Source organism: Homalodisca vitripennis, chromosome 5 (genome assembly GCF_021130785.1).
Source record: "Homalodisca vitripennis isolate AUS2020 chromosome 5, UT_GWSS_2.1, whole genome shotgun sequence".
Classification (NCBI taxonomy): domain Eukaryota; kingdom Metazoa; phylum Arthropoda; class Insecta; order Hemiptera; family Cicadellidae; genus Homalodisca; species Homalodisca vitripennis.
In genome coordinates, this window is record NC_060211.1 from 156,052,883 (window position 1) to 156,077,249 (window position 24,367).

The 24,367-nt window shown below is 31.1% G+C and overlaps 1 protein-coding gene across 1 annotated transcript; it reads right to left on the bottom strand.

The window, feature by feature from the left end:
* Positions 1-11,105: 11,105 nt before the first annotated feature.
* On the bottom strand, positions 11,106-12,104 carry LOC124363680 (protein GVQW3-like). The gene has a single exon (XM_046818940.1). It carries the CDS (start codon positions 12,102-12,104, stop codon positions 11,106-11,108), a length of 999 nt encoding a protein of 332 aa, XP_046674896.1.
* Positions 12,105-24,367: the final 12,263 nt, after the last annotated feature.

The following is a 24,367-nucleotide window of genomic DNA, read 5'->3' on the forward strand; positions in this document are numbered from 1 at the left end:
GAAAAATTTACAAATTTTGAGGAAAATTTCAATCTATATAAAGGCGATCTTTATGGAAAAATAACAAACTTTTTGGAAGATTTCGCTAAATTTCAAGAGGGTTTTAATGAAACCGATAGAAAAAATGGTGAAGTTTTTTTAAAAGAGTAGTTACTAATCAATCTTTACTTCATGATAAATTAATTAAACTAGAAGAAAACTTTGGCGAAATTAATGAAAAAGTTATAAAAAATAAGCAGTCTTTTGATAAGTTTAGTTTAGATGCCACAAAAACTTTTGAGAATATTGATCATAAAACTCGTTGAATACAACGATTTATATCTCGATAAAGTAAATAAAACTAGAAGAAAACTTTAATAAATTTAAAGAAGATGTCGATAAAACTTTTGAAAACATCGACAACAGATTTAATGGAGTAGGTGGTTACGATGACTAATTTTCCTTATATAAATGGCGCTCATATATTGTGTGAGATGTAAAGAGAAAACTGCCACAAACGATATAAAATACTATGCAAACATTAACGGAGTTAAAAGAATTTCGGGAAAATGTGCTGAATGTAACTCAAAAAAGAGCCAATTTATAAAAACTTGATTTTGAAATTTTTTCTTAATAAATAGAGATGGCGGGACATTACAGTGCTTTCGATCTTTTTATCATGCAACACGAAAGAGATTTGAAAAAAGAACATTGGGATGACATTTCTCAAAAATATGAATTATCCGAAGATATGATGAGATTATACGTAAACAAATTGAATTGGTATAACATTGCAAAATATCAAACTCTGTCCCCAGAGTTCATTCAAGAAAATATACATTATCAATTAAAAGATCATATGTCTGTTCTTTGTCTCTATCAACACTTGAGTATAAAGTTTTTGGATGAAAATAAAGATACAGTTGATTGGAACAATATTATAGATAGCGGTTACTATCCTGTGCAGATTTTATTGAAATATGTGACCGAGATCGCAAAATTTAAGGAAGAGAATCCTGAATATGACGAAGTAGATCATTAAAAATGACTCTAATCTTTTTAATTATTTTACTAAAATTTATATCTTTTCTTATAAAAACGTACATTAGATCGATGAAAAAATGATACACGATGTTTAAAATTTCTAAATTTTCTCTTATTAAATGGCGGACTACAGAAAATATGCTAGTGATATTGAAAGGGCGGAGTTTAAAAATTTCTATCCAATTAGTAAACAACATTTGAATGAACCGAATAAAAGAACTGAGTTTAATATTGATTTTGGAGATAACTTTTGCTCGTCTAACTTCCAGTTTTATATTTCTGGAACTTTAACAAAACAAGATGGTCAAGCATATCTTGGAACTGATAATGTTAGATTAATCGATAATTTTATACCGTTTTTATTTTCTAAGATTGAAGTAAGAAAACACAATAAATTGATAGAAGAAGTCGAAAACTGTGGTCAATTAAGCACAATTAAAGGAACTATTTCGTATTCAAAAAGTGATGTTATTTCTCAAACTTCTAATGGCTTTGAATCAGATTTTAAATTTGGTGTTTTTGAAGCAGCTGGAAATTTATCTCATTTTGGATTAGGATTTTTTGAAAATGTTACTATTCCGATCTATAAAGGAGGATTTTATCTAAGTTTTATAAGAGCAGAAGACGATGATGTGATTCTGAAGACTGCAACTGGAAATGTTATGCCTGTTGATGGAAAAATAACAATTACAGATTTTTTTTATTAGAGTTCCAATGATTGATTATAAAACCACGAGTAAAATTAGATTGATTGATGAAATTACAAAAAGTCAAAACATTATGTTTAATTTTCTAGATTGGCAATGTATTGAACAAAAAGGTATTTCCGGAACAACTTATTCGTTCGATATTACAAACATTTATAGAAATATCTTCAATCCCAAGTTCGTTATTATAGGTTTTCAAACAGGTAGACAGAATAATCAAGAAAAAAAATCCTTCAAAGTTTGATAGTTTGGATGTAAAAAATATCAGAGTAAAATTGAACGGTTCTTATTATCCAGATGAATTACAAAATTTAAACATTTCAGGAGGTCTTTTCAGAATCATGTATCAGATGTATCAAGATTTTAAGAAAGTTTACTGTAATAATAAGGGAAATGTATTACAATCCTAAAGAATTTTTAGCGAATAGACCTATTTATGTCATTGATACAACAAAGAGTTTGACAAATATTTCTGGTTCAAAGAACAATATAATTATCAATATGGATTTTCAAAAAGCTGTTACAAACGCGATTTGTTATGTTGTTGTTGTCTCTGAGAAATTTTTAGCCTATGATGTGATTAAGAACGATATTAGAGAAATTCAGTAAAAATCGCGTTATTCGTCGGATAGTTTTAAAACTTTACAGAATTGTTAAAGACATTGATAAAAGTTTACATTTTAAATTGCATTAAAAATTTTTGAAAAATAGGGATGATATTAGGAAAAAAACTATTTCAAGGTCATGGACCGGAAGTGGTGATTTTAAAAAATACTTTAATATTTACTGATCCTATATACCAAATTTCATCAAAAAAGCTCCAATAGTTCTCGAGATATAAGAGTTTAAAGATAAGGGATGATTGGGGTAGATTTTGAAAATTTTGTTATTTTCATGAAATTTTAAGTTGAACTCGCTTGTTTTTGAAGTTTCAGATTTTTCCGATAAAATTTTTTATTTTTCTTTGAATATTAAGAAATAGGGGATTTCACCCTTATGGATAAGTTAAGTCGAAAGAGTTAAGTATTTACTATATGTGTACCAAATTTCATTAAAATCGGTTGAGTGGTTTTTTAACAACAAGGTTTGAAATAAATATTGATATTCACTTATTTAATATACATTGGAAACTATAACAGTTCTAATATCGATTGTAACCATCGATTTTTATTATCGATAAAACTTCGATATTCATAATCGTTTATCGCACGGAAAAAATTTTCATCATGGGCGTTGGCCACGTATAGTCAGTCATGCTTGATCCTCCTCTATTTTAACGAAATTTAACAGGATATATCATCAATTAGAAGATTCTAATGTATTTGCGAGTTGAAGAAAGAAGATATAGACTTTATATGAAGTAAGAAGATTGTGTGATGTTCTGTGTTTCTTGTTAAAAGTGAAGTGAAGTGTTCCACTGGGCGTTGCCATTCATAGTGTTATTATATTTTATAAGTTACTTTTATATTTGGGACTCGAAGAAAGACGTTACAAGAAGATTGTGAATTTGTGTAGACATTCTAAACTGTGATAAAACATTGTGTGAAAATAGTGATGTAAAGTGTTCATTTGTAATACAGAATTAAGTGTTTTTACAGTGATTTCATTGTCTCACACGGCGTGAGAAAAGCAAGGTCATTGTTTGGTGTCACTACTGTCCCTTGTACCACACACGGCGTGTGCAAAGCAAGGTCAAGCGTTAGTGACACAAACGCCTCTCACATGTTTCAATAAAATGAGATTCGAGGTCAAGCGTTAGTGGTACAAACGCTCACAGCAGACGTCACAAATCTAGAGTTGATTGAAATAAAACATATGATACCTTTCTTCTTCTCCCATTCCCAATTTCTTAGAAGTTAAGTAGATATCGCAAAAACACGCACACTAAACAACACTCATTTTGTATGTCTTTAACAATAATTGATGATGTTCATATTATTCTCTTTCATTCCTTCTAAAACTTCAAAAATATACTCTTTCGTTGATGAAAAATCTCGATTTCTCCCGTAATAATCTTTGTAATCATAGACAAAATATCCTAAATAGTTGTACAGTAGAATGAAATTATTTCTATTTCTTTGTTTGAAGGTTATTTTTTTTTTTATTTCTATTTATCTCTGTTGTAGAAATGTAAACATAAACATTTGCGCTGAAAAATTTATATCTCGGCAGACTTAGTTCCATAATCTCCATTTATAAAAAAATCTTTTTGTTTAAATGGAAGAGTATAATGCCAACTGTTACAAGTGTTCTAATAGAGGAGAAATTATCGATAAAAGATATTTAGTTTGTAGAGGTTGTAATTTAATTTTGTTAGAAAGACCTAAACCTAAGAAATTTCGAAATAAATTAACACATTTGAATAACCTGCTTACAAAATTGCAATATGGAGACAAGAAGCAAACAAAATTTGTTACAGAATTTAGAAAACAGAATAAAAATTTTTACTTATCTCTTGGAACCATTGACAAAATTATTTTCCTTTTCAAAGAATACATTAGGTTTGTAGGTATCGATACACACGTTTATTATGAAAAGATATTACCTGTATTTTTTTATTATCTAGATGTAGAATTTGTTTATGATTTTGAACCAGAAATCCTCGATGATTTTATAGTACATTTGGAGAAATTAAACGAAGAACCTCTTGAAAAGAATGCGGTTTTACTCACATTCTCCCCGACTTCTCGAGTGATTGTTAGCAAATTTCATTTTTTCCGTCTTTAAATTTTTTCTATTTAAATGGAGTTCTTGAAGGAGTTAAATGATATTGGAGAATGTAAGTTTAAAGAGTATAAGAAGTTTAAATGAATTGGAAGAAAGGAAGAAACATAGAATCTTGAATTTGGAGAAAATGAAAGATAAATTCGGGTTTACAATAATTGCCGAGTTGGAAGATTGTAAAGTACACTTGCCGAACAGATTTTTGACTGTTTTGGATGAAAAAAAGATTAAAGAATTAAACAAAAATGAAAAATTACACTTGATTGTTACTGGAAAGAAGACTATAAAAGATAAAGAAATTATAACAATTAACTTTGTAGAAATAAAGTCTTAACTCTAAAACTTGCAGTCCCTCCCCACGTCATAGTACTGTTTTGATAACCATAGTTGGTGTCTTTCTTCATAGGAATCACATGGAATATTATCTACAGTAATACCTTTTGTTTCACACAAAATGTGGCTATATTCTATAAGAAAAAAAATTCTATAATGCTCTTTAATGAATTGTGTTGATAAATCTTGATACTCACAAAAATTCCTAAGAAATTCATCAATTAAGTCTTGATTATCTTGAAAGGACGTATAATATGGGAAAAATGTTAGTAAAAATGTTTTAAATTGATTAAATTTTATTAAGATAAATCCTTTATTCGTAGCAGATTTGACAACATTTTACAAAGCACAGCTTAAGAAAGTAGAAGCAAACAGCTATAGATTTGGTTAATTTTTCATTCCTCAGAGTAGATAGTAATGTACCGATCGCTTTTGGAGACGAACGACTGTAGATTCGGTTAATTTTTCATTGAGATTTGCTGTGTTATTTCTCAGCTTCCTTTATGGTACATTGAACAGTATTTTACATTGCTTTTCGGTCGGCTCCGAAAGTGCGCCAGGAACCCCATATTACTATCTACTTATATATATATATATATATATATATATATATATATATATATATATATATATATATATATATATATATAAATATATAATTTCAGCGGAATATGTTCATCCAGTATGCTTGTCTGTATTTTTTACTAAACATTTGTATTTCAGTTACAATAAAATATATAATTTTCAAATCGAGTATTAAGTAATGTTTATATATATATATATATATATGTATATAATATCAATATGTATTATCTTCATGCAAAAATAAAAATAAAAAAACAAATATTGGTAAAATATTTATGAATTTTCGTATGTCTTTAGCATACTTCTTCAGATAACAATAAATAGTGTATAAATATTTACAACATTACCCTCCAAGTGGCGGTAATTTTTTCCTGTAGTGGCGGCATGTTTTAGAGCCTCGTGCAAGGGTTTTTTAAAACATTTATTAAAAATATAAATTAAAAGTAATATATATATAGAAGTATAGATTTTTGTGTTCAGAATTAAACATATAATAATATTAGTATTTAAATTTGGCCTTAAAAAAATGTTTACTAAATGTTTTTTCCATGAAATTCAAAATTTACATTTTTTTAATTTGGGGGGGACCATACCTAGGAAACCAAGTTATAGTAAGAAAACTATAAAAGTGAGATAGCCATTTTGTGTCAAATTTATTCTAGTTTCAGAAAAACATAAGCATTATACAAATTTATGAAACTATAATAACGCTATATAACAAAAAGCAGTGATGCGCATAAATTGTGAAAAAAGGGTGTATATGTAAGAGTTTGCTAATAAAAGTTTTACTAATACAGTTTTACTTCAATACATGTTATTTTCCATATTTTATTACTCAGAATGAAGTAAACTGTACAGCAGCAGTAAAATAAATTCCATAACTTTTTTTTTGAAGAGTCGAAAAAAGTTTCATTTTGTCATTACTTAAAACTTTTGCGGAAAATTTTCAAACAGCAAAGAATAAAATGTTTTTCAAAGCTTGTATTATATCCAAATTTATAAATCTATGGTTTACATCTGATGGGAAATTTTATGCAGTTTTAGAAAACCATAAACTGTGTCTAAATATATTACATATATTTTGATTCCACAACTACATGTATTACTAAAATAACAGTATATAGCCTACGCGACTAACAATGACCCTGGAATGGTCCAAACAGTTATCATACATAACCAAATAAATTACGGTAAATATATATTTGGTTGTGAAAATTGTTATTTCAGAACTAAAAGAGTGCCTAAAATAACGTTTAGTGAGTGAAAAACAATAACAAACTACGTGAAATGAATTTTAGCCAAGTCATTTTGCAATAGCCTACACAGATTCGATAATTCATCAAACATATTTCAGTAAAAAGAAATTGATTTATTCTAAAATATATTTATTTGCACTACTGCAATATTTAACAACTAACCACACACTAAACACAACACTAAAACACAAATAAAACTACTAAAACTTAGTAAACAAACACGACTCGTCACAGAAAGAAATGTGAACGGCAGCGACAACATGGCGGTCACAATGAATTGCATCATCTTCTTTTACGTTCCAAACTACAAACTTGGTACGTTGCAACTACAATACTAAGAGGAATAAAACTATAGTATTCCTTAGGCTTTTTTTTCCCCAAATCCAATGGTGCATGAATCGAATCGATACGTTGCCGGAATATACTGTAATAAGTGATTATGCAAGGGAATGTTTGATTGTCAAAATTTTGATGAACAACACTTAGAGGGTTAAATAATCACACACACACACACACACACACACACACACACACACACACACACACACACACACACACACACACACACACACACACACACACACACACACACACACCACACACACACATATATATATATATATATATATAAAAGCAATTAATTCCAGATAGATAATAACTTGACACTAGATTAATTGGTTATTGCCAACTCCAATGCTGTCCTGGTGAATGTGATACTGATTAAATATCTAGATCGGTTTCACATATGCATCGTTCTCCATTTCAATTAATCCACACAGATTACTAGCCCATGCAATGTGTCCTGTTATTGCAATACTCTAATCGGGCACTAACTTACCACAAGGTTTGCGTACTCCACATCATGTATCGCTTAACATACTGTGCTGAGTTTGTATGCAAATTTATTGTCAATAGTTTATTTCTTGAGAATAATAGTATTCAGATTCATACAGATATATTAAAGACAATCAAACAAAAGAAACATTTATATTTGCTATATATAAACTATATTGTGTTAACTTACGGAGGCTTCAATGATAGTCAACCAAATCCCAAGGTTGGACATACATCATGGTCAAACTCATTCTGGTCGATGTAGATCTGTTTAAGAAATAATTGATGCTAAATTTAAATAGTACAGGTAACATCTTTCTTGACATAATGTACTAGCTATGGTAGTAAGAGTTGATTCAAATGAATTTTGAGTTTAGTTCCAGTTCATCTTTCCTTTATTGAAGCATATGGTATCTGACGCTCTTTCAGACTTGACTCCTGGAATCTGGAGTCATGTTCGTCTGAAGTAACCCACTGAAAGTCGAAGAAGAAGCTCAAAACGAAACATTTACATCGTTTTTACATCAAAAACACCTATAAATATGTGAAGCGGTAGTGTCATTGTCTCATCAGGTACACAATTGAGGGCACTACGATGTGATAGACACGATCTCTAAGCACGGTCGAGCAACCGAGTTTTCTACTTATAACGTAGCTATGGTAGAAAGGATTGATTCAGTCTTTTTTAAGCTATTTTTCCACATTATACATTCATATTTTGTTCAATAGTTTGGTTTCAGAGCAGTGGTTAAATAATAAAGTACACTAAGTCAGCAAGAGATGATATTGTACGTGTTGTAGAAATTATACTAAATGGGTTATTGTTGCACATGTTAAAAACTTATATCATTAATCTCTGTTAGATCGCAAATTTATTTATTTTGCAAGTTTACCGTTGCCATCATGGTTACTCATAAGACCAACGCCAAATCGCATGGACTCGCATGCACCATCGTGGAAATCATTGTATCCTGTAAATAAGTAAGGCAAAATGTAAGTCTATAGGTAAGGTTTGTCTCGCGCTAAATGTCTTACGGATAGACAGAAATGCAATTTTCACAGCCACTTAATAAGGGGTAGTCTTCACTTACGCTCAACCAATACAAAATTCCAAATTATTCTGCGGCCGTTTATATCGTGACGATACCACATGACGAGATTATGGAATATTTTGTCATAGTTTTATTTCCTCGTTTCTAACGATGTTTCTGTCACTTTAAATGACACTAAGTACCTAAATTTCGATATAGAAAAATTATAGAATACATTTTTATTTATAAGTAAGAATTTAATATATTGAAACTAAACTAATGCGTATTAATTCAATTAATGATACCACAATTCAATAATCTTTTGAAAAGAACGTATCTTCCTTTGTGTCATAGAATGGAGATTAACATATTTTGCAATTACGTTCAATCAACTAATTTGAGGTGTAAAAGTCATTAGTTACAGTAAGATAACAGATTACGTGTTTCACTGACGACACAAATACACACAACTGTATCAGTTAACACCTCGACAGGATGTCTCTCTGTTTGACAAGCACTCTAGAAGTTGACAGCTACCGTCACGTGGGTTTCTCCCCAGACTCCCACAGCAGTCTAACGGAAACTTGTCACCGGATGGGAGAACTTTGATCCTTATGTCCCATGTTAAACTTCCTACATCCGCTTTCCCAAACACACGAGTTCTTTTAAATACAGCTACTGAACTAGTCCGTATTTCGCATATGAAATAAAATATTAAATCAAATATTGTCTCTTAGCATATTTCCTCTTCTATAAGCATAAAACACACTATTATTTTTCCATAAACATCGTGTATGGATTTAATAAATCGACGTAGAAGTACGACGAGTTTTGGGTGGGGATTTTTAAAAATTACGAAATATTAAAATTCTAATAACCGGAAATTTAGATAATAATTCTGTAATTATCGTAGGAGAAATGCCTTTATCTCAGCTGGAACATTAGATAAGTTTGAAATGTGAAACTAAAATTAAATTAAATATTAACTAATAATACTACTAAATAAAATATAACATTAAACGATTATTAATATAATATAAAACACACACACACACACACACACACACACACACACACACACACACACACACACACACACACACATATATATATATATATATATATATATATATATATTCTCTTCATTCAGAAATAAAAATAAAAAACCTAATATTGGTAAACTCTTATGAATTTTCGTACGTATTTAGCGTACTTCTTCAGATGTAACAGTAAATATTGTATAAATATTTATAAAATTAAATTACGAAACTAACTCAATGTAAAAAAAGAAAAAGAACTGAAATCGAATAACAAACAGTGTTATTTTTCATTCAAGTTATTTTTTATTAAACTTTTGATCTATGACCTTCCTCTTTATTCTTGTGTTATATCAACATTCATTCCGTTAGAGGGAACTTCCGTATTTTACATTTAATTAAATAAATTATATATTTTTTAAGATTATTTACTGAATATTGAGATTGCCAATAGTCTTATTAACCATAATGTTATATATCTGCAAATTATAGAGAAAACGCTTATTTTCACCTATAGCGTTGAGTGACTATTATTATCGTGCTTATATCTGATTCGTGGTTTGTGTCAGTCCTGACACGCTCGCTCGTGTCATCCAATCAGTGTATTTGCATACGGCTGTGTGACATAACCACAAAACATCAAGCGTTCGATGATTACGCTGCCCATTTCGGTTTGCTGTTCATTGCAACTTTATTAATGGAGGTATAATCAAAAATTGCGATATAAATTTTGACTCTAACTTGTTAAAAATGTATTATTAACATTTTATTATGGATAATTTAATTTCAGATGTACGTAATATTTTCCATAAAAAAATAAAGCTCTATTTTTTGAAGATTGGATTCTATCCTCTTCTTTAGGTGTCAAAATATTAAAGCAATTAGTTAAACATAAACATACACAAATAATTAAAATGTTCTATTTTTGTGTTTAATGAGTTTATCCAAGTCATGATAACAAACAGTTGTACATACAAACTCAAGCATATACTTGAGGGTTCAGAGTGTTGACAATTTTTTGTGGAAAGACTCACCCCTGTTAATAAACTAATTATATTGAATCTAAATAAGTAAAGTTACAGGTCATACTTAACTGAGTGAATCTATATAAAAGGGATTATGTACTTTGTGCAAATCGTCTGTCCGACAAGAGAAAATTTTTCCGTTTACAATAATATTCTTATTTAAGTGATCTTACGTACAAGCAGATATTAGTAACAACAGTGTTTGTACTGCACAAAACTCTTAAAGCATTGTTCAAAACAGTCATGCAGTTTTGTTACAGGTAAACTGGTATGATATGTTTTCACAAAAATACTTTTGAGACACTATAGATTGTCTCTAATAAGTACAATCTCTGAATTGAATAAAAAACTGACGGTACTTTATTAAAACCATTTCTAATTAATACGGTAGTAGTAAGTAGTAAAACTCTACAACTGTGTAAGTATGAGAGTTGTTCAATAAAGACTGAGACTGTGTCTATAAAACATTTATTATTTAATTCTGATCTACATCAAATTTTTCACCTTCAAAGTATTCACCATTAAGTGAAATGCACTTGTCCCAGCGCCTTTACCATGCCTGGAAAATGTTAGAGAAGCCATCCTTTGACATGTTCTTCAGGATCACCTCCAAAGCCTTTACTGCATCCTGTTCCGAATCAAAACGACGTCCCTTTAATTCCTTTTTTGCAGTAGGAAACAAAAACAAGTCACAGAGCGCAAGTTCAGGACTATAAGGTGGGTGGGGCACGACCTTAATGTTTCGTTTGGCCAAATATTCTGTCACAACGTGTGCAATGTGAGGCCGCGCATTGTCGTGATGAAGTTTCCAGTTTCCTCGAAGTTCTGGACGCTTTCGAGAAATGTGATCATTCATTAATGTAGCCAAAACTTGTTTGTAATAGTCTCCATTGATTTTCTGTCCACGTGGAACTGAGTGAGTGTACACCATTCCTTTATAGTCAAAAAAGGTAATGACCATTGCTTTGTTTGCAGATTTGGTTGCCCTAGCTTTCTTCGGGCGACCTTCATTTTTTTCTACCCACTCAGTGCTTTGGATTTTCATTGCAGGGTCATACTGATAAACCCAGGACTCATTAGCAGTGATTAAACTCTTCCACCAATCCCTATCTTCTTCAACGAACCGCTTCCACTCAAGGCAAACATCGACACGGTTTTGTTTTTGTTCAGGTGTGAGTAAACGAGGAATCCAACGAGCACACACTCTAGACATGTTAAGATTGTCTTTTAAAATTGTGTGAGCACTACCTACCGATATGTCAAGGAGTTCAGCAATATGTCTGACGGTCAGACGTCGGTCGGTTTTGATCATTTCCACTGCTGTATTGATGATTTCCTCAGTGAGAGCAGTAACTGGGGCACCATATCCTCCCTGCAACTCTGGGTCCTCTCTTCCCTCCTTAAAATCTTTGAACCAGCGAAAACAGGAAGCACGAGACATTGCGTCATCCCCAAAAGCTTGCTTTATGTCTTCATAAGTGTTAGTCGCAGTTTTGTTGAGTCTAACACAAAACTTAATCGCATATCGTTGTTCACGCAAACTGGACATGATAAAACGTTGGAGGCGGCACTTACAAAGCTGATGTTCAAATTGAGCACTGATGGCTTTGTGATAGAGAAAAAGCAATTCAATGTCTGTTGGTAAACAATAGGGTCCAAAGGTATTGGAAAACCTGGCATCATGTCTTATCAGAGCAGTATGGGGAAATCCCGGGCCCAGTCTCAGTCTTTATTGAACAACCCTCGTAAATGTAACGTAACATGTATGATGACAGTGTAGTAATGTAACAGGATTAGTTTAAATTGCACTAAATACAATGGATGAGCGAATCAATTTAGGTTTACGCGGCCGTTGTCATGTCAATCATTCATCGTGGTTTTTCACTGGAAAAGCTTCTACAGTCAGCAATGTTAGATCAAAACTTTGGCCAAAAATGGCTTTTGACAATAAGGCCAACACTTAAGATAACCTTGATGAGGACTATTTGCATTATTATAAACAAAAAAGATTTACCAAAATTTGAATCTTGATAGAATATGATCATTATTCACATAAACTTATTTGCGTGTACGCTTACCAAACATTCCAAAAATTCTGTTGGATTCTGTGAGCCAGTTGCGAAAGAAACCAGTAGAAAGGTGATTCATGTTCAGATCTCTAAACCAAGAGAGGATCAAAAATAAAAAAAAATACAATTTGAGTAATAGTTTAGAATTATTAAACATTCTTATTGTGCTGAAAACACGGAAAACATTATTAATTGCCCTTCTTTTAAAGTAGTTAGTTTTTCAAAAGCGCAATATTTATTTTACCCAGAGATTTTGTCGAATAATTTACCTTTCCATAGGTTGGAGGAATACGTAAACAACAGTTTCAAACTTTGACTAGCTTAATTCTAAGTTTAGGGAAGGCGATGGGGTCAAATCTCGCCTAAACTGGAACACATTTATCAATACTGTTGATCTCAAAATGTTCTTACTCTCTTAGTTAGATTTCCCACAATAATCCCAAAAATTGGGCCGACAATTTTTTGAATTCTACAAATACGGTTTTGGTTTATGTCATACTTGATTAGAAACTTCATAGTGTGACATATTTTGTCATTGTAGCACATTTGACAGGAATTTACATCGTAAACTATCTTGCCAGTTTTAGTCCTGTATACATCTCCCAATTGGAGCCCAATTATTAAACTTTTTCCAAAAGTTACGTTTTCATACTTTAAAATTAATTAAAAAAAACTCTCACAATCAATAAAATCCTTAAGGTGTGTTTTTAAATAATGGTTTATAAAACGAGGACAAACCTTTATTATAAATACAAAACAAAAGATTTACTAAATCCAAACCCATTAGTTTGAATACAGTATTGTATTGAATGAAATAGTTATAAAATTATTACGAAATTAATTGCTGTGAAAAAATGTGTTTTCAGGTTATTTAAAAAACTAAGTATAAATTTATTTCAATTACAACTACTTTTCAAGAGCCATTTGTAAATATGAACGGTTTTATGTGCATGTCGTATGGAAATTGAATTTATAAATGATCCGCAAAAACACACACACGCACGCACACACACACACACACACACACACACACACACACACACACACACACACACACACACACACACACACACACACACACACACACACACACACACACACACACACAAAATAATTTATACGTGAATTAAATACTACGTAACTGAATTACTCGCACATGTATCGTTGTTAAATGTTAATCTTACATAATATAGCTAAAATTGCTTTCATATATAATCTGGAAAGAACAAAAAAATTAATTCTAGAATAAATAAAGTCTTACATTGAAAATGATCATTGACTAATACAGAAAGATCATAGATGTAAAAGTAAGAAAGCAGCTCCATAAAGACATAAAAGATGCAATACAAGGCCCCAGTTATAGCGGCAGGAACACCTGCAACATCTTGCTTAGATTTGTAATAACATTAAATTTGATAACTTTAACACCTGGCGTCTGCTTCCAAATAAGTTGCCATGGCAAAGTTACGTATAGTTCATTACAAGCTTCTAATCTCTTGTTTCCTAAATAGTAAGCCTAGTAATTGCGTTGTAATATATCGATTTTACTCTTAAGACACTACTCAAACAGACTTTCGATAGTAGATAGGAAGAGAGTAATATTAACGAAACAATTACTACTAAATCTTGCGAACAATTTCCAAACACCTCCTAAACATCAAACTTAATAAAAATAAATAATATATTAAGAATTTCCTAATCAGAATTTTAAAACGTATGACCATAAAATGTAGCTATTTTGCAATGTAACTTTGTATTATAATATTTGATTTAATATTGTAACAGCTTGTGCAGCATACAAATAAAAAATATGTAACCAAAACGTAGTTTATTGATGAAATAAAGAGTGCGTTTAAAGATCTTTTAGAAACAAGGCACAAAGCGTCGTTACTGTCAACTAAAGGCCAAGGTGAGCACGACTTGTCAATTATAACGATGCTACTAGATATCGGGTCTCGTTAACGATCGTAACAATACAAGTTCCTGACAGGGTCTATCAATTATCTGTGTTACACGTGCTAGTATCTCTCAGATACTATACCTTTTACTGTAACACTATACTGTAACATTATTTATTTTTTTTTTACTAAACTAGTTAACAAGAGAATACGATTATTAATTTTATCCTTAACAGAAGAATGTATCTTTATATGCTAACTGATAACAAATGAAGACATTAAAATAAAACAATCCTCGGTTACATATGTGACGATCATTTAAAAATAATTCGTTACCTAATTCATATACATCATTATCTACCTCGATCTTTCCAATGTAGATAAAGTTCTATTCTATGCAAAAGACTGTATTGTATTGAGTAATAGGCCTTAGTAGTGACCATTCATATCCCATGGACTGACATGCCTCATCATACAACATTTCTTCCAATAAATTAAATTTTTATAAATTAGGTTTTATGAAAAATTTTAAATATAATTTGTAGTTAAACTCTTTTCCAATAGATTCAGTAGAAGACAGAGAGAGGCAGACTAGCAACCAAACAGAAGAAGAATTTTGTCAGTGCCCTAAAAAATACAAAACTTTTAATCTATAACTTAGGAGTCTCTTCATATATATTGTAGTAAGTTTGTCTTTGCTAACGGGGAGCCAAATTAGTGGAGGTTCATGAATTGCCATCCATCTCAATGTTCCTTATATAGAAATAAGGAAAAGCTTCGTGCGAAATGTTTAATCTTTAACTCAATTCTTTTTCAAGATTTCTTGCAGAAAGACAGACCTTTTACATACACGGAAAGAAAATAAAGAATTTAACCGACCCCTTGTGTAACATTTAAGTATGTAACATTTCAAATTTAAAGCTCAATCCGTTTTCGAGAGATCCTGCAGAGAATTAAGAAATGTATCATCAAAATCTCATTTTGGGACGTGGAGTGTCATCGAGCTAGTTATTGTATACATCAAGAATAAACCTCCATGCATATGTTTAGTTGAATACCTCGTTTCGTTTCCAGGAGATTTCCTGTGAAACACACATACAGACAAACAGTCAGAAGAGGAATTTTTCAACCAATTGAGCGAAAGATTTTGTGAACGTTCGGCAAAGAAGTACCCTATATTTTACAGTAAAGGAGAATTAGATTGACGAGTCTTCTCTCAACAAAACCAGTTAATCATAGGAATAGCAAATATTGAGTACCATATATAAGCTCAGTCAATCAGGGGTTCAATGCAGGAGTCTAAATTTGGTTATTACACATTATTTATATCAGAAGGGTTCAGGTATATTATTATCTTATAAGAAGGGTATAAAATGTAAGTATTTAATAAATCATTATTGGCCAACAAATAAAGAATTTGGAATAAATTTACGTCGACGTGAAAAACTTTAGTATTATTTATTATTATACTGAATGTATTTCACCAAAACGACTAACAAAAGCTGAACCTACCAACTTTCTTCCTAACTAAAAACTATCTCAACTTAACGCACTCTTAGTTAGGTAAAATAGTAAGGAAAGTAATATGTACGATAATAATAATACATTTTTCGGTCTGTATTCTTACATTGGTTAAGTAATAAAGTAAGAAAATTAAAGGAAGAAAAATATTGTTTTCTTTAGGTTTGTATCGCATGAATATAGGTCAAGTAAGAGAGTAATTAAAGTAAAAGTGGACCAAATACAGCATTTTAGGGTTTGATCTGCAACTCAAACTACTGCATAATCCTTTTCTTTGCAAATTAATAATTCTTAGTCACTCACGAGTAATAATTACAGTTCAGATATCAGCGCGCCCGTATGTCTTGACGTTGTTATCATGACACGGATGAGCGTGCATGCTCAAATAATCGAGTATCGAGCTCATCTTTACCCGATAGACCAAGCAAACTCGTTTTATCTTAACCATTTACATTATTGTTGACGACAAAACTAACCTTTAATTTGGTTTGAATTAAAGAATAAATTTTTTTTATCAATGTACTTTTTCAGTCCTTCACAATACTAATATAACTAAATGGCACATGGAATCATTAAATTGCTACAGAAAATACGATAAATTCCAATGTAAAAATTGTTTATGTAAGTATTGAATCTCTTTAAAAAGGGGATATCTTGCAGAGGATTTGAAAATATTTTAAAGCCCCCACAGTATCCTCTGCGAGGCGACAATAGAACGTTTACACGATAAGGTAGTTTAAAACTACAATACTTAATATATATATGTTTATATCTTTGATTTCAGATTGTATACAACTATTTCAGGATTACGATCTTCTATTTAACCGTAATTAAAACTCCTAAACCTTTTTTTGGAGAAAGCTAGTATCACCAACTGTTCAACAATGCAAGTCACCTGTGGATAGACCATTGACCTACAGTTAGCTGACCGACTATTGCTATCGAGTCGATATCTGATGCAGTGTAAGCCCCAGGGATTACAAGCTCACACGTGTGTCAGTGAGTTTGCATATAACTTTGTGTCATAACCATAAACCTGCAAGCGTGCAATGATTAGGTTATGTTTGTTTGCTGCAGCTTCACTAATTTATCCACAACCCCTTTAAATGAATTTAATAAAATAAACATAAACTTTTTCCTGATTATATTGTTTTATAGGAAATGGCTTGACATAGTTCTATCACAGACTTTATTACAGGCCTATAATACTTAAAGTAAAGAGTATTGCTTACGATGTTAAAAAAACTTGTGAAAAACATTTTAATTAATAATCTTCAATAAAATTATGAAACCAAATATATATATAGGATTTTCTTATCAGCGAGTTCCAAACGTATTGGTGCCCAATTCTCAATGAATTGACTATCTCCCATTCTTACTTCCTTAGCATCCTAGCGAAGGAACTAGCATTTCAAAGTGTAACCTACCAAAAAATACGCGTCACTTTTGTTTCCAATTTATATTAGGCATATGATTCCAAAAAGTATTGATATTACTTTTAAATTATTGTTTACTTTACTGGGAAGTGATTATGATAAATTGTGCCAATAATGTATGGCCAATGAATGCCATGAAAGTTAAATACTGTGGCATGTAATAATATATTTTCTTTTACCTACCAAAGAATACGTGTCACTTTTGTTTCCAGTTTATATTAGGCATATGATTCCAAAACGTATTGATATTACTTTTTAATTATTTTTTACTTTACTGGGAAGTGATTATGATAAATTGAGCCAATAATGTATGGCCAATGAATGCCATGAAAGTTAAATACTGTGGCATATAATAATATATTTTCTTTTGACGATTTTTATCCTTTGTTCGAAACTCGACAACATAAGTTGTTACTTGAGGTTAGTCCCTTAAACGTTATAAATAAGAACAAAATATATTTAAAAGCTTAAAACTACATCTTGAGACAGGAAAAGTCATCTGCCACAGTGAGATCAAAGATAACGTGTTTCATTGACATCACAAATACTCCACAACAGTATCACTTCGACAGGATACTTCTCTGCGTGACAAGCACTTTATAAGTTGACAGCTACCGTCTCATGTGATACTCCCCAGGGTCACAAGTCAGTCAAACCGAAATTTGGTACGAGATGATGTTTGAACCTCATATTGCCTATTTAATTTCCTCAAGTCCAATTATCCAAACACAACAGGTCTATACAGCACTTGTCTTGGACAACATAGTAGTAAACTACAACATTTATTTAGTTTTTTATTGTTATATAGAAAACTAAATCGAACTACACAACTATATCCTTTAAACCAACATTTTTCTACCAACACCTCAATACACTATTATTTTCCACAATACCTTCTATGATATGTATTAACTTTACAAATTGTCACTAAAAAACTTTATAGTTACTGAATAGAAATTTTTTAATTATGAAATCTTAAAAACAAAATTGTTCTGTATTTAGCGTAGCCAAAACGCCTAAAGAGCAGCTAGATCTTTTGATCAATGATGCACATTTTTACTATTGATCAGTATAAAAATTCATTCCAATATAGAAAATAAGTAATATCGAAGGATCTAACAGAACGCTGAAAGTCTTTCCAAATAGAACAACAACACAACATCATTAAATATGTTTTTATGTCACATGGTGAAACGTCATGTGATTGTACTTGTGCTATGTTCTTTTGCAATTATTGTTTGCCATAAGAACAATCTAAGAGTATTAGAGTTAAGTTTTTTAATGTTACTCTTTTAACCCCAAAATCAATAGATTATTTAGTTTAACTAACCTCCAAGTTTATAGGATCATTTATATCAAGTCTTAATACAGAAATAGAAATACATCGAAATGATTTAAAAAAGGCTTACCTGCTCATCAATAATACCGTTTATTAATTTGGTTAGGGTACGATAAGCGGATCCGGTTTTTTATATCGAAATTGGCAAACGATATTACTTAATCATAACCATCGATATAACCAATCGATACTGATTAACTGTTTTGAACAACTAACTTTTAATAATCTGTATCAACAGCTGTAAACACTTTCAAATAATATTCGTAATGTAATATTTCAATTTTATGTAAGTAACATTTGATTATTAAAAATGGCAGTTAATTTTAGAAAACTACACGACATTGCTTTGAAAGATGATAAGACATATTTTCGTGACTTCAACATGTGGTACTCGTACCGAAAAACCCATTATGTGAAATTTGTGGGAAAGAAAGAACTGTAACTGTGAGAGGAGCCAATATGGTCGTCTTCAGTTTTCCTAATTTTGGTTATAATAATTTGTTTGATCACTGTAAATATTAAATTGATATTTTAATTTAAAATATATGATTGTTATTGAGGACTATAGATACTTTTATATCGATTGATAGTCTAGGATTTGGGATGTGAATATTAGGTATCGATGATTACATTCTTCGATATAAAAAACCGAGTCCGCTTATCGTACCCTACCCATTAATTTTGAAATTGAATCCATGTTTATATGTTTGATATCAGATTGTATACACATCTATTTCAGGATTACGATCTTCTATTTAACCGTAATTAAAACTCCTAAACCTTTTTTTGGAGAAAGCTAGTATCACCAACTGTTCAACAATGCAAGTCACCTGTGGATAGACCATTGACCTACAGTTAGCTGACCGACTATTGCTATCGAGTCGATATCTGATGCAGTGTAAGCCCCAGGGATTACAAGCTCACACGTGTGTCAGTGTGTTTGCATATAACTTTGTGTCATAACCATAAACCTGCAAGCGTGCAATGATTAGGTTATGTTTGTTTGTTGCAGCTTCACTAATTTATCCACAACCTTTTTAAATGAATTTAATAAAATAAACATAACAACCTTTTTCTTAATTATATTGTTTTATAGGTAATGGCTTTGCGTAGTTCTATCAAAGGAATCTTCAATTAAATTAATTAAATGATGAAACCGAATTGTCGAAATGTGACTGTCGATATTTTTTGAAACGACATATTCTTCCACAGAGGTAACGATGCATAAGAATGTGCTATACACAACGCGATGGGAGGAATAGTCGCGGATGCAAACTGTGGACACCGTGAAGAGTGCATTACAATGAGTTGAGGATGATTCTCTATGTCACTCAGTATTGAACAGGAAGATGATAACATTCTAAAGGAATAAGAATCGCAAAGGTACACAGAGGATAACTTGATTTGGGGCATTTATATATAGTTATATAAAACTGTGTGGTATATACTCACTTCTTCATGTGTTAAGAAGTATTAAGACATAAAGTTACGTAAACACACACAAGTAATTCAAAACAGTTTTCCTCCCCAATCCCTCACCTTATCTGGTGCATGTGACATAGGTTGTGTACTTCATGTACCTAGTTCTATACAGTGACATTGATTAGGTTCGTTCTCGCCAGTCAAGACGCACACTTGTAATGACACATTAGATTATGGTTTCTATCCACGCATTAGTTATTTAGTTTTTCTTTTAAATTTCTGTGTGCATATTTCAGCATACGCCTTAAAATATTTGAAATCTAGAGTAGAGGATAGATTCCAATCCCTGACATTAGTATTCCGGTTTTTAATAGCCTTTAAAATTATAGTAAAAATTAGACAGTAACTTTATTTTATGTCTGGATTACATTACTGAACAAGCGCTGCATACATAATATTCGCTAAATTTACAGTTAAAAGTATATTTTTACTAAAACGCTTAATTTGCTTATCTGGAAATGTCTTTACTCAGTGCTCAACAATGGTTGAAGAAAAGGTTGACATAAAAATGTGTTGTTACTATTGAGCTTCCTCTATGCTTTCACACTATAACTTGTTCATCTTAAAACGTAAAATTTGATACAGGCACGCAGGTTTTACTTAATGCAGAATTGTGATGTATTGTAAACGTCATTACTTACCTGTTATAAGGAATAAAAAAAAATTAAATGAAATGAAAATGTATTTATTAGAGGTGAAGTTAGGACTATAAAGTCCTCTCTACCACTTAACATCACCTTAAGGAATGAGAGTATGTTCACATAAAATCGAATATTATTTAAAGTACACCAGGAATTGTGCAATAAGCGAAATTATTAGCGATAATTGTGCGAACATTTAAAACATAGTATGTTAAGATCTCGTTTACATTAATTATAAACTATATAAATACAGATCTGGTTCAGAGGCTAATTATTTGAGTTTATTTTTCTAAAGTATTAATTTGACCTATATGTTATTTGGGCACACTGTTCGTTTTTTAGTCATCGATATCTTATCTTAATCTAAACAAATTTTGTATCAAAAGAGAGAGGATTTTTAAAAATATTTGGAACAGCTTGTGTTCCAAAGCCCAGCAAATGGAACATGAATATGGCCCTGTTAAAGGACAGTTTAGCGTGGGCTTAAGAATTAAATTCATGCACGTTTTGACTTCTAAGTATGCTATTTATACTGAAAATAATATTTACCCTTTCTCTTCCAAATAACGCTTTTTCAAAATGAAGTACAAACTCTGCTTTTATTCAGCGGCGGACTGTGACGAGAGGCGGGATTAGAGTGTGCAGCATATTCCAACAGACTGGACAGTTTCAATGAGCTCCAGATTCACCGGTCCCAGGTCAAAGGCGTCCTCTCTCATCCGTCTGTTAACGGCGAGAGCCGGCAATTGTGAGATCTGCAATCACATTTGTGTAAGGTCCAGGCATTATTGTTGCGTAATCGTACTAGAATTATATATTAAATTCTAAAAAAACACATAACTAGCGATTTTATGTTATAATTTTATATTAACAAGTTTACCTTTACAATCCATTGTTTTTACTTTTATCCTTAACTCATTTTACAACACAGATATGTTTTCATAAACACATTATTCAGTATTAGGAAAAATCACATTTAAAAAGAGTGGAAATAACCTGAAAAATATTATGGGGGCTAAGTACTTACAGTAAATGTACCCCAAATTAAATATTTTTAAACGCAACAATTGTATTATCTTTGAAAAAAAGTATCAAATATAGATGAATCAAATATAAAATATAAAACATATATAGATACAAATGAACAGTTTGGCCAAAGAAACCATCCTGTGTAGCAATCACGTTATGTGAGACACAATATCTATCAATTAACATTAAACACGTACAGGTTCAAGGTTGAATACCAAGGAAATACAAATTAGGGAGAACACAGCAATTTGAGATCTAGAAGTAAATATATACGCAGCACTGCATTCTTTTTTATGTAGGGATTATGTATAGAATCCTTTGCCAGAACCTAATACCACAATACCAACGGCAAATCGAGACTTGATGGCACCATAAAGTAGGCAGGTGTTTCTTTTTAGTCCGCTCTTTTTAATCGGAATATTACAAGACAGTCGAGCGCTAAACTACATTAAATCGTCATTTGTTAGATGTCATATGATTTTCCTGAAATTGTTTTTAAATTTATTTACTCTGAGATAATGTCGTTGTGGTGATGGTATCACATAGGACCTAACGTCCAGTAAAATGCCATAGCACCATCATCGAACTCATTGCTTTCTATACGAAGCTTCGTGCAAAATTTCAATTCTATGCGCAGTTCGTTCTTGAAATATCGTGCGATTATGTTATTTTTCCAGTCCCTTTGTCTATAAACTTTAATCTTAGCCAATACATCTGAAAGCTTGGATATTTGTAACAACTATTGCGCAACAAATACTAAGTGAAATTTAGTTAAAATTCTGCATAATAAAAGCAAATAAATAAAGAAACATATACATGTAATACACTCGTTTACCATCGAAAACTGTAAAAGGTTCTATTAGGGATAGGGATTTGAACCTTCATGCTTTCGGATTGATCACCCTTTACTTTTAACTCCAGTGATTGGGGAGTGGATACAAAGATGGTTTTAAATGTTATCGCCTACCTCAGAAATGCTTGCTATTCAATTTAAAATGTACGAAATTTTAAAGCACCACTGATCAATCGTAAGAATTTCGATTAAAAGGCACAAATAAGGTCTAGCTCATACAACAACCTACGTATTCGTTACGTAAAATAATTGCTTTAATGAACATGATATTGATACTACTGTTTTCATCAATCTTACTTATTTTTTATAAGAGTTTAAACAAATTCTTAAATCCACACGAGGCAAAAGGTTTTGTAAATATTTTAGAACATTAACTTTCTTCAGGTTTTAATAATTATGTAACCATATTCTACAGATATGAGGGTGTTTTAGTCTTACAAATAACAAAAACCTTTTCAGCTTTTATGTGAATTGTTCAATCCTCAATTTCATGTTTTATTCAATAGGCTCTGTCACATACACAGTTCGATGCCAGTTATTCATTAATCTAATACTGATTGAATCATCGTAATTCACAAGCAAAGTGATTTATTTCAATACAATATTTTGTATCTAAGGTTGCTAATTGCATCATAACAAAGCACACAGTGTATAAAAATTATAGAACTGAGCATTTGACTACCTATTCAACTAGGCGTATTACGTATATGAAAATAATTTATAGAAGTTTAATTTTTTTACATCAAGTAGTGAAGCGACTTATGGTACAATAACTAATGGGAGAGAGACTTCTGGAAGGTTAACCAACTTCTTTTGGCTTAATTTTATAAACTTTTAATTGTTCCATTATCGTACTTTGGAGAATTTATAATGACGTTTAAAAGTATTTAATCCTAGTAAGGTAGTTTATGTAATCACTTAGAGAGCTATAGTTAATAGCCACTACATTTTAGCCGTAATTTAACGTGATTATCCAGACAAACTTTCATTCTCGTCTTTTTATACTTTCCAAGACGCAAAGTTGTTTTAAACATTATATGGGAAAGTAAAATTGTGTTGCCCATTAATTAACTTTTCAGTAATATAATGGAACTATGTAACATATTTTTACAGTTAACATTACCATTATTAAATTAATGATTCATATCTTTTGAAGTAGTATACATATGCCAAACTCTAATATTTATCGTCATGAATTCTTAATTAAGGATATTCAAAGATCTGTTATAGCCAATTAAATATTTTTTTCTTTATTTAATGTCCGGACATAACACTATAAAATTGAAAAAATAAGTTCTTTAAATTGGAATTATTTAGCATTTCAATTAAAAGTTTTCTCGGTGTACAGTAACTACACTTTAGTTAAACAATAACTTTCAAGGCGAGAAGAGCGGTTGCTATGTAAATCATGTGTAACTAGAACATCTTATGTAAACGCATACTCATGTGAGACAACAATGAAATGTTGTGTTATGCCGGAAGCACAAAATATGGTGTCTCAGCTTACCATCTGTTTAATGAAAGCTATTGCAGCTTATAGCAAT

What these genes read in the sequence shown, in the direction of transcription:
- LOC124363680 (XM_046818940.1), bottom strand. Translation starts at nt 12,104, where the DNA reads ATGTCCAGTTTGCGTGAACAACGATATGCGATTAAGTTTTGTGTTAGA.